Source organism: Coregonus lavaretus (genome assembly GCF_964263955.1).
Source record: "Coregonus lavaretus genome assembly, chromosome: 6".
NCBI classification, from domain to species: domain Eukaryota; kingdom Metazoa; phylum Chordata; class Actinopteri; order Salmoniformes; family Salmonidae; genus Coregonus; species Coregonus lavaretus.
The window spans coordinates 33,589,340-33,602,340 of record NC_139993.1 but is presented as its reverse complement, the minus strand read 5'-3'; the positions used below and the strand labels follow the sequence as shown (position 1 = coordinate 33,602,340).

The 13,001-nt window shown below is 40.7% G+C and overlaps 1 protein-coding gene across 1 annotated transcript; it reads left to right on the top strand.

The window, feature by feature from the left end:
* Window positions 1-1,857: 1,857 nt before the first annotated feature.
* On the top strand, window positions 1,858-6,298 carry LOC311130769 (neurturin-like; the record flags this gene model as incomplete). The annotated part of the gene is made up of 2 exons (XM_084163563.1): window positions 1,858-2,083; window positions 5,892-6,298. The coding sequence occupies exons 1-2, from the start codon at window positions 1,861-1,863 to the stop codon at window positions 6,296-6,298; spliced, it is 630 nt and encodes a 209-aa protein (XP_084019689.1). The 5' UTR covers window positions 1,858-1,860.
* Window positions 6,299-13,001: the final 6,703 nt, after the last annotated feature.

Here is a 13,001-nt window from a genome sequence, read left to right as displayed (position 1 = left end):
CTACAGAGGCCAAAGCACTCACCCCCAGTCTTGCAAAGCACTTTGACAGAGCTGGTCTGGATATGTCCTCAGCCACTGTCAGTTTACCACTTCCTGATCTGGAGAAATGTTTTGCACCCCGCCATGTCACACATGTATTTGCATGAAACAACCACTTACACACACAGGTGCTCGAGCCCACAAACAACACACACACACACAGTCTTGTACAACTAACCTTGTGGGGACACACAATTCAGTCCCATTCAAAATCCTATTTTCCCTAACCCTTAACCCTAAACCTAACCCTAACCCGTACCCTAACCCTAAACTTAACCCAAAAACCTAACCTTAACCCTAAACCTAACCCTAGCTCCTAACCCTAACCCTAAAACTAACCCTAGCTCCTAACCCTAAACCTAATTCTAACCCTAACACTAATTTTAACCTTAACCCTAAATCCCCTATAAATAGCATTTGACCTTGTGGGGACAAGGGGCTTTGAGGTCTGGAACGTCACTGTAACAGAATTCTTCCCTATTTAGGAACAAGTTCACTCCTTTTGTCTACACGGACAATTAGTGTAAAGATTCCAGTTATGAAAATGAATGCTAAGATTGACATGTGATGGTATTGATTAGCAGTAAGCCTGTAAAACATTAGCCATTATTTTTTTGCACAACTACAGAAAGCATTTGAAAACCCTCCTACTGTGAACAGTAAAATTATAGTTAATGTTCTAAAGCCGAAGGGGTTATAATTCAATACAGACATATCACAGCATGGAAGCATGCAACACAACACCAAACACTTAAAAGAGCTTTCAGGATAGATACCGCAGAACATAATTTATGGTTGTGAGACAAGAATTGCTTACACAGAGGCATCACTGAGAGATACCACAACAATGTGAGCCTAAATCAAACTGTGAAGCCAATAAAACACTCTTGAGAGATAAATAAATAATGAAAACAAAATCTCTTGCTGCATAGTTCAGCTTAAACCATTTCTATGCAGCCAATCCCTCGAGCAAAGCCATCTAGAAGCTCGTGGAAAATCATTAACGCTCAGATCTTTCAAGGAACAATTGCATAATTTTCTTCTTTGGCCGGGGTTTCAAGGTTACAGATTTACGTGTTTCTTGTGACGGCAAGGAGTATCTTCTGTAAACTGATGCAAGGCAGGCTTATGTGAGAACGACTGTAAATTCAAAGCTGCCTATTCAAACACAGACATACCTGACAAGTCTCTGTCCTGCGAAAGGGAGACTACAACTGGAACAAGATAAATCTTGTGGTGGAATGAGAGACTTCTGGAGGCTACCATGGTAATAGACTTTTCATCTGGGGCTTGACATGATGCCAAAGGAGTATCCCATCCATGCTCACAATGGACTCACAATAGTATCCCAGCCATGCTCACAATCGCCGTCAGAATACAGCTTGGGTAAACTTCCTCACAGAGCTGTATGCTGACTGCTATTCCCTGTTCACTTTTTATAAACTGAAAAATACAAACAAAAAATAAAGGCATTCAGGGACCTCATGCATGGGTTGCCAGGATTGAAATACCTATTTTTATCTGGGCAAAACCACACTTAGCACATTTAACAATCTACACCTGTAAAAGAGCCACCGCAGAATGGCCTCAGCAGAGGGACAAAGTATTTTGTTGAAGGCAAAAACACTTGTGATCTGTTGAAATGAAGGCCACTGTGCACTGTTTACGGCAGTGGGACTATGAAACATACTGTAATATGTCATCGATTGCATGAAGTTCTGTGATTTTATGATGTTTGGTGTTGCATTGAAACATTCCTCTCAACCTCTTTCCTTGTGTTTCCTTGTCTTTCAGAGTGTCAATGCTCCTACTCATTCTAAGATGAAGTTATGGAAGTGTGCCGCCATCGCCTTGACTCTCTGTGGAGCAGCACTGTCCCTCTTCCTCACTCGAATCATGGTTCCCACGCTACCGCATCACTTCCCCTCCTGGGACACGTCTTCGTCGCGGATGTCCTCATCCTCCAACTCCTCTTCCTCACTGATCGGTGGCCGTCATCGCAAAGTGCGGTCGACGGAAGGCATCGGCAACATTTTGACAGAATGTAAGCAAAATCTTCATCTTCAGTCACCAACTATTTTTGTCCAGATGTTCTGATTGGTTTGGATATTCTGATTGACTCTTGCTAAAGCTCTGAAGTCATTGGTCTGTGAAGAAAACGTTGTGGTGGAGACCAGTCAAGAGAATGTACGCTTTGACACCCATGTGTTGGTGTCAACAGTAAATTGGATAATTCCCAGCCAGTCTGAGGGCCACCAATAGTGTACCTGTACAGATAAAGCCACTGTACCTCTACCGACAGAGCATGGCAGCATAGCAGCCAACCGCAGCTTACAGCCAGCCAGGGTAATCAAATCAAATGTGACGTCCAGAGAGCAGATAACTCCATTAAGGTCTGGAGTGTCATCTCAACATCCCAGGAGCATTTGCACTTTGAGGGTGATAAAATGCCTATAACCTCCTGATATGGTTTTAGAGGGTATGCAGTATTCATGAGAAAATGTGACATAAAAGATTTAGAGATGTAAAATGTCAGTGATGGTCTCGGGGTATGTCCGTTAGGATGGGGATAAGAAGAGTTTCAGAGAGTCCCACTAAGTGGGTTAGTGGAGGCTAGAGAGTTGACATCCCTGGCCCTGTGGTTGATGTAAAGACAAAACCGACACACTATCTCTTAGGTTTGGGCTGCACATTACTGTGGGTTCTTGTTATAACTCATCCGCTGACGGCATTCTATTTTCAAACTAATAGAAAGTTGGCTGCAAAACTGAGCGTGACTGAGGGGAATTTCTCTAAAGTCATTTTTACCAGACCGAAACGTTCTATTCAGTGTCCTTTTGCTGGACTCAGAGTGTGACTGTCAGACCATTATTCTGATTATCCAGTAGAGATTTTCCAGGCCAGGTCAAGTGTAAAATCAGCTAGCCTAATTACCTAATCTGTGATGCCACTGCCAGGCCAGGGAAATCTTCACACGAAACAAACGACCGAATTACCAACTCTTCACTTTGGGAAGGCCTTTTCCAGTTTCATTTATGAATGCAGAGAACAGCGAAGTGTTGTTCCTTCAAGAGCACCATTGATTACAGTGTCAGTCAGTGAGCCAGGCTAATACAGGGCTATTACTGTACATGTTGTTCAAGTGTCTGAGTTTATAGGGTTTAGGGTTTAACATGCCCCCTGGCGTTGCAAAAGACCCTGAGCCTTTTAAGTAAAGGTTGTGTCCTGGAGGGGATAGAATGAACAGTTAATTATAGCTATATCTAACTGTAGAACAGTATGGTGACCCTAAGGGGCAAAGTATAACAGAATTGTCAGACAGAAAAGCATTGTTTTTCATGATATCTAAACCTCTTGTGAAGGAAATACCTGAAAGCATCTTTAAAGGGGTAATCTGCGATTTCTACATCCAGTTTTGGACTTTTAAATTAACTAAATATACCCATTGATTCTTAAAGAATATAACTTATAAATGCCTCATGAGCTTAGTTCAACTAGCCAGCAGAATACCACCCTGCATCCCACTGCTGGCTTGCTTCTGAAGCTAAGCAGGGTCGATCCCTGGATGGGAGGCCAGATGCTGCTGGAAGTGGTGTTGAATGGCCAGTAGGAGGCTCCCTTTCCTCTGGTCTAAAATATCCTAGGACAGTGATTGGGGACATTGCCCTGTGTAGGGCGCTGTCTTTTAGATGGGATGTTAAACAGATGTCCTGACTCTCTGTGGTCTCTAAAGAATCCATGACACCTATCGTAAGAGTAGGGGTGTTAACCCCGGTGTCCTGGCTAAATTCCCAATCTGGCTATCATGGCTAGCTAATCATCCCCAGCTTCCAATTGGCACATTCATCTCCCCTGTAACTATTCCGCAGGTTGTTGCTGTAAATGAGAATGTGTTCTCAGTCAACATAACTGGTTAAATAAAAACTGTTGTACCCCATCAGAACCCAAAATATAAGCCTATTTTACTCCATCGTTTGTAAACAATGTCATTGTAAACAAATACTATATAGCTGCAAAACATGGTTTAAACTATAATCTTGATCTCATGGATGGTCAGTCCTTCCATCCATATCTCTGTCTATGAATTTGAGAGTGGTTATATTTCTACAGCCCCATCCCTCTGCTCTTTACCAAAACAGAGGCTGGTGAAAGCTTTGTTATTGTTGCAACGGCAGATCGCCCCTTTTAATCGATACGCATATGCCCCGTTTATGAAACCTTGAGTATTACATGTTTATGGAATCACTCTCAATTAATAAGGAGGTGTTTTTGGTTTATACCCTTGATGCTGGCAACACATACAAGTATGTGATCGCTACAGGCCCATTGAGCACAGAAGGAAATCAATTCTCAGGGAATGTTTTATTGGACACGCCCATATTTATTTACAGGTTCTATAAAGATTTATATCATGTTCTGGCAGCATTGTTTTGGTATTTGGTAATCCCTCTGGCAGGAGGTTCTGGATCAGGTGTCCAAATGCATTGGACACGTTTCAATGCGCACCTTATATCTCACTCCACTCCTACACATCTGGGGAACAAGTTCATTGACTCCTAATGTGTTAAATGTGCTTATGTTTAACATGTGTAAACTTGGCAAATATAGTTCAACAAAGACTCAGCCAAACTGCCATGGTCTGAAAGGGGATATTCTATTTCTATATATAGTGTCTACTTTCTCTGTCAAGTACATAGCTAGCAGCTAGACTGGAGTTCAATATTTGCACAACTGACAATGTTTTAACATTGGAAAAGGCTCATGTCACTCCTAATGTATGTGTGCATGTACAGTATGAGAGATACTATGTTAACTATGAAAAAGTAACTTAGTTAGACACACCTGTCATTGATGATAGATAGAGACTGATTTTAGAGAACTTATTGTTCACTAAGCCAATGATCCATGCAAGTCGAAAGGATGAACATGTTTCAATCGTTTGCAATTCATCTCTACAAACTGTGTGAAGGAAGGAATGTCTAAAGCTAGCGTTATACAAGTAACTGCCAAAATAAAGGAAACACTTGAGTAAATGAGGGATACATTGAACGCACACAGGTGTGGGTCCTGAGTTAATTAAGCAATTGAAACATCCCATCATGCTTAGGGTCATGTATAAAAATGCTCAGTTGCTCATTATTTTGGTTACCATGGCTAAAAGAAGAGATCTCAGTGATTTTGAAAGAGAGGTCTCAAAAGAGCATAGGGGGTTTAAAGTGTGTGTGTGTGTGTGTGTGTGTGTGTGTGTGTGTGTGTGTGTGTGTGTGTGTGTGTGTGTGTGTGCGTGCGTGTGCGTGTGCCTCAGTCACCAGACCTCAACCCAATTGAACACTTATGGGAGATTCTGGAGCAGCACCTGAGACAGCGTTTTCCACCACCATCAACAAAACACCACATTATGGAATTTCTTGTGTAAGAATGGTGACGCATCCCTCCAATAGAGTTCCAGACACTTGTAGAATCTATGCCAAGGCGTATTGAAGCTGTTCTGGTGGCACTGGCGGCTCGTGGTGGCCCAACGCCCTATTAAGACACATTATGTTGGTGTTTCCTTTCTTTTGGAAGTTACTTGCATGTTCCAATACATTTCACAGGTACAGTTGACGCAGCTGTTTTTAAAGCCTGTTACCCTGTCACGTTCCTATTATTTGAAAACCTGTACCAACAACCGTATGGATCTTTTATCTTTCTATTTTCCAAACTGACATAATGGTTGAGGCTGGGGTCTCACAGACATTCAAAGCTCTGCATTGTATCACAGGCCATGCTGTATGTACAACATATTTATTGTATGGTTCTAATGGTTGTATCTTCCTCTAGCCGAACACCAACTCTTCTTCTCTTCTCTGCAGTCATGCACATGTTCCAGAGCTTCACAGAGGGGGAGCTAAAGCAGATGATCGCGACTCTGGTGGAGAAGAAGGCACGGCAGGAGGCCAGGCAGAGCAAAAGAACTAAACGGGCTAAGAAAGCATCAAAGCCATGTTCCCTGAGGGAGGTGGAAGTGACTGTCAGTGAGCTGGATCTGGGATACTACAGTGATGAGACGCTGCTCTTCAGGTATTGCAGCGGGAACTGTAAAGCTAGCCGCCGCAACTACGACGTCATACTGAAGAAATGGACGAGGAAAGGCATCTCAAAGAGGGAGAGGAGCCCCTGCTGCCGGCCCAAGGAGTACGATGACATTTCCTTCCTGGACAACACTAACAGATACAAGACGCTCCACAACTTTTCTGCTCTGGCCTGTGGCTGTGTATAACGCCTCGATAGTGGCCATTTTGATTTCCCAGATACTGTATCAAACATGGGAAATGCAACAACTACTGCTACAAAATCAAAAACAGGAGTACACAAGAATCGATCCCTGCAGTACAATGCCAGGGAATACGGCACATTTGAAACTACCATCTACGAGTGTTCATTTTGTGTTTGTTTTTAAAAGACATCAGCAAACGTCTGTTTTTCTTTCTTTGCCTTTCATGGGATACTTCTCTGTTGGTTGTGAGGATAATACATTATATGACCTATGTGTCATCATGGGGCAATAACAGTTAATGCAATGATTTGCTGCTTGATTGTGGACTACGGAGCAATGGCTCCATTACCTACAGTTGAAGTCGGAAGTTTACATACACTTAGGTTGGAGTCATTAAAACTCGTTTTTCAACCACTCCACAAATTTCTTGTTAACAAACTATAGTTTTGGCAAGTCGGTTAGGACATCTACTTTGTGCATGACACAAGTAATTTTTCCAAAAATTGTTTACAGACAGATTATTTCACTTATAATTCACTGTATCACAATTCCAGTGGGTCAGAAGTTTACATACACCAAGTTGACTGTGCCTTCAAACAGCTTGGAAAATTCCAGAAAATTATGTAATGGCTTTAAAAGCTTCTGATAGGCTAATTGACATAATTTGAGTCAATTGGAGGTGTACCTGTGGATGTATTTCAAGGCCTACCTTCAAACTCAGTGCCTCTTTGCTTGACATCATGGGAAAATCAAAAGAAATCAGCCAAGTCCTCAGAAAAAAAATGTAGACCTCCACAAGTCTGGTTCATCCTTGGGAGCAATTTCCAAACGCCTGAAAGTACCACGTTAATCTGTACAAACAATAGTACACAAGTATAAACACCATGGGACCACGCAGCCATCATACCGCTCAGGAAGGAGACGTGTTCTGTGTCCTGCAGATTAACGTACTTTGGTGCAAAAAGTGCAAATCAATCCCAGAACAACAGTAAAGAACCTTGTGAAGATGCTGGTGGAAACAGGTACAAAAGTATATATATCCATAGTAAAACGAGTCCTATATCAACATAACCTGAAAGGCCGCTCAGCAAGGAAGAAGCCACTGCTCCAAAACCGCCATTAAAAAGCCAGACTATGGTTTGCAACTGCACAAAGTTCGTACTTTTTGGAGAAATGTCCTCTGGTCTGATGAAACAAAAATAAAACTGTTTGGCCATAATGACCATCGTTATGTTTGGAGGAAAAAGGGGATAACTTGCAAGCCGAAGAACACCATCCCAACTGTGAAGCACGGGGTGGCAGCATCATGCTCTGGGGGTGCTTTGCTGCAGGAGGGACTGGTGCACTTCACAAAATAGATGGCATCATGAGGAAGGAAAATTATGTGGATATATTGAAGCAACATCTCAAGACATCAGTCAGGAAGTTAAAGCTTGGTCGCAAATGGGTCTTCCAAATGGACAACCCCAAGCATACTTCCAAAGTTATGGGGCCCCGTGCAGCTCAGTTGGTAGAGCATGGCGCTTGCAATGCCAGGGTTGTGGGTTCGTTTCCCACGGGGGGCCAGTATGAAAAAAAAATGTATGCACTCACAAACTCTAAGTCGCTCTGGATAAGAGCGTCTGCTAAATGACTGTAGATGTAAAATGGCTTAAGGACATCAAAGTCAAGGTATTGGAGTGGCCATCACAAAGCCCTGACCTCAATCCTATAGAAAATGTGTGGGCAGAACTGAAAAAGCATGTGTGAGCAAGGAGGCCTACAAACCTGACTCAGTTACACCAGCTCTGTCAGGAGGAATGGGCCAAAATTCACCCGACTTATTGTGGGAAGCTTGTGGAAGGCTACACGAAATGTCTGATCCAAGTTAAACAATTTAAAGGCAATGCTACCGAATACTAATTGAGTGTATGTAAACTTCTGACCTACTGGGAATGTGATGAAAGAAATAGAAGCTGAAATAAATAATTCTCTCTACTATTATTCTGACATTTCACATTCTTAAAATAAAGTGGTGATCCTAACTGACCTAAGACAGGGAATTTTTACTAGGATTAAATGTCAGGAATTGGGAAAAACTGAGTTTAAATGTATTTGGCTAAGGTGTATGTAAACTTCCGACTTCAACTGTACATGTATACAAAAGATCAGCTGAGGTATAACTAGTGCATGCTCTATTGCCAGTCTGGTCTGATTCCACACTTGTAAGAGGCCTGGTTAAAAAAAATCTGAATGTGTTTGTAGGAGTGTGTTCATGGAAAATACTAGAATAAGATAGTGAATGCCAAGAACAACACGTACAGTATAAAAAAGGATAAAAACAATATGAAGCTTCTACAGCTTCTCCATAACTTCTTGATCTGCACCATTGATAAGGCATGAGGCATCACTAAGGCAAATCCAATGGATCAGCAACAACAGTAGACTATGAAAGACAATAGGCTTGGAGAAACATGTAGAGCAGGCTTCGCACATTATATGATGTGTAATTCCTTCCTATCACAGGTAATGAACTAAATAATGAAATCTCCAGCCTTTATCAGTAACCATGAAAATCTACCTCATTTATGTTTAACAATAATGGACAACAACACCCAATATAAAATAACCCTTAAATGTTCTTCATCTGCTTCCTCTGTATTCATCACTAGAAACAGACTAAAATAATATATTTTAGTAGTAGTAAATACACTAATGACATGTATTGGCATAAGAAGTTAGAGGATAAAAAAAGAACCACAGCCACATGCTTGTTGCATGCATGCTAAATGGAGCCTGTATGGGTGATTTAAGCTTAATGACAGCAGCTTGTTAATCAAATGGCTATAGCTGTATAATCCTTTTCCTGGAAAATAAAAATCCAACAGAAAAACAACATGCAATCAAAAATCCCTATCCTTCTACAGCAAGATCACTATGAGCTCATCAAATTCAACTTAGATGGTAATAGAGTAATGCAGTCTTGTTTGATAATCTAGGCAGAGTGATGCATTAAATGGGTGACTGCTGCATCGTAAATGTGACTGCGAGAGGGATTGCGCTTCAGTCTTGAATTAGCCTCCACAAATCCATACCATTTGTGCAAATCCCATAATAGACTACCCTAATCCACTTATCTCCTTTATAACTGACTTGGCCAAAAGCACTGAGTACAAAAGAGAGAAATGCAAGCCACCATGCAGCACTAACAGCTATTTTTAGTCACTAGATGACTAGAGAACACTGGAGACATTTTGAATTAACCACACATGTAATGTTACCATAACAGGTTTGATAGCCTAATATGTGCTTCATTAAACAGAGTAATTTTGAAAACAAAATAGAAATCATTCTCTTAGATCAATTGTGGCCAAATATACTTCTAATAACCTTATCGTAACACACCTTGAACAGGTTCAAGAGCAATGCCATGAGTTCAGAAACAAACTCTCAACGTTGAAAACTGTAAAACAATACAATTTAGACTGAGAGCTGCATCGAAATGGTAACTTCAACCCAATTAGATATTTTACCTGAGCATCTACAGTATAGTGAGAGGTCCAGTAAGGTTTAAATTGAATAGTCTGAAACCAGTGGGGATGCCTCTTAAGTTAAGACCAATCATATAGTTAGAGCAGAAAGGTAATTAAAGGCCCATGCTGGCATTAAGACAAGAAAACAGGCCTCCCCAGCCCAGGACCATAATACCCTCAAGTCTAAATGTGCTTAAAAACCAAAGGATTCCACCTTCTCTGAACAATCAGTACACAGACAGTTGCTGTCCAGATTAGCTGTAGACTCCCCCTTGCATGTAGAGAAAGGAGTATATCTCTGGCATGTTACAATGGTCCACATTGTTGAAGACGTTTCAATCAAATAATTTAAGGGATGGGTCACCCAAATTACAAAAGGACACATTGGTTTTAGCATTTGTGGCACAAATCCCATTCAAGTCATGGGACCAATATTAGCATTTTCCATGCATTATGTTCAAATCATCTAAGTGGCTTTGTTGAGCTTCACAATCCAGTTTAGATACTTTAGAATTATTTGGACATGATGTGCGAAAAATGCTAATATCAGTCCCATGACTTGAATGGGATTTGTACCACAAATGCTAAAACGTTAGCATTTAGAAACAGTGCCAGGGAAACTAAACCAAAGCATGGATTGCTGTCATACCTTGTCCATAGACTGCTTACAGGGTAAGGAAACCAATATGTCATTTTGTAATTTGGGTTAGCTATCCCTTTAAGCATTTTTTGAAGGACAAATAATGTATGTGATTTATTTTTGCCTTTTCAAAGGATTACAATTTAAGAGAAAAGAGCAACTAGAAAAACAAATTGCTGTCTTAATGTTGATATATATGTACAGTATTTTTCATTATATACACTACTGTTCAAAAGGTTGGGGTCCTTAGAAATGTCCTTGTTTTCCATGAAAACATACATGAAATGAGTTTGAATGGGAAATATAGCAAAATGCACAGGAAATGTAGTCATTGACAAGGTTAGAAATAATGATTTTTAATAGAAATAATAATTGTGTCCTTCAAACTTTGCTTTCATCAAATAATCCTCCAATTGCAGCAATTACAGCCTTGCAGACCTTTGGCATTCTAGTTGTCAATTTGTTGAGGTAATCTGAAGAGATTTCACCCCATGCTTCCTAAAGCACCTCCCACAAATTGGATTGGCTTGATGGGCACTTCTTACGTACCATACGGTCAAGCTGCTCCCACAACAGCTCAATAGGGTTGAGATCCGGTGACTGTGCTGGCCACTCCATTATAGACAGAATACCAGCTGACTGCTTCTTCCCTAAATAGTTATTGCATAGTTTGGAGCTGTGCTTTGGGTCATTGTCCTGTTGTAGGAGGAAATTGGTTCCAATCAAGCACCGTCCACAGGGTATGGCATGGCGTTGCAAAATGGAGTGATAGCCTTCCTTCTTCAAGATCCCTTTTACCCTGAACAAATCTCCCACTTTACCACCACCAAAGCACCCCCAGACCATCACATTGCCTCCACCATTCTTGACAGATGGTATCAAGCACTCCTCCAGCATCTTTTCATTTGGTCTGCGTCTCACAAATGTTCTTCTTTGTGATCCGAACACCTCAAACTTCGATTTGTCTGTCCATAACACTTTTTTTCCAATCTTCCTCTGTCCAGTGTCTGTGTTCTTTTGTTCATCTTAATCTTTTCTTTTTATTGGCCAGTCTGAGATATGGCTTTTTCTTTGCAACTCTGCCTAGAAGGTCAGCATCCCGGAGTCGCCTCTTCACTGTTGACGTTGAGACTGGTGTTTTGCGGGTAATATCTAATGAAGCTGCCAGTTGAGGACCTGTGAGGCGTCTGTTTCTCAAACTAGACACTCTAATGTATTTGTCCTCTTGCTCAGTTGTGCACCGGGGCCTCCCACTCCTCTTTCTATTCTGGTTAGAGCCAGTTTGCGCTGTTCTGTGAAGGGAGTAGTACACAGCGTTATACGAGATCTTCAGTTTCTTGGTAATTTCTCGCATGGAATAGCCTTCATTTCTCAGAACAAGAATAGACTGATGAGTTTCAGAGGAAAGTTCTTTTTTTCTAGCCATTTTGATTCTGTAATCAAACCCACAATTGCTGATGCTCCAGATACTCAACTAGTCTCAAGAAGGCCAGTTTTATTGCTTCTTTAATCAGCTCAACAGTTTTCAGCTGTGCTAACATAATTGCAAAAGGGTTTTCTAATGATCAATTAGCCTTTTAAAATGATAAACTTGGATTACCAAACACAACGTGCCATTGGAACACAGGACTGATGGTTGCTGATAATGGGCCTCTGGTCGCCTATGTAGATATTCCATTAAAAATCTGTCGTTTCCAGCTACAATAGCCATTTACAAAATTAACAATGTCTACACTGTATTTCTGATTAATTTGATGTTATTTTAATGGAAAAAAATGTGATTTTCTTTCGAAAACAAGGAAATATCTAAGTGACTCCAAACTTTTGAACGGTAGTGTATTTTCATAACCCCTATATTTGCCATCACAAGTTACAAAGAATACTCAGCGCTATAATACAGGATATCTATTGGTTGAAATTCCCTCAGGTTTCCTTAGTTTCCTCTCATTACCTCCCTTGACCTCCCTCTCAAAATGGGAAGGAAATGTTTGGGAAGTGACAAACAACAACCTTCAGCTCTGGCATTGTTGGACTACGTTGGCCAACTGCAGTAAAGTTGATGCAATGCATCTGTATTATAGATAATGTATATTTATTGGAGAGTAAGTTATGGTTTATTTATTTAGATAGCATCATTGAAAAAGAGGAATAGGTTTATTTATTGAACTATTGGTGCCAAAGTGGACTTTACATGTATGATATTCTACATATTATGACTGTTGAATAAACATAATCTGCTTCAAAATATAACGTTATATGTTGTTATTTTACAAACACGCATATCTTTCAGTGAGACTATCTATTGGGTCAGTTACAACAAATCATAGTTCTAAATCACACACAATGGCACACATATCCCATAAGAAGCTGATTTTCAGATTCTCCATTGGCAATATGGTGTAGGATATTGCATAACTGTTGCTAATGAATGAGCATCATGACTCATTGAATCTATTTGTCTGCATTTCAAGTAAAAATATACTAAATTATATTTGTAGTAGAGGAAAGCTACAGCCCATGCATCAGACTATAAGGTAGGCAGGGGTGGTGATTT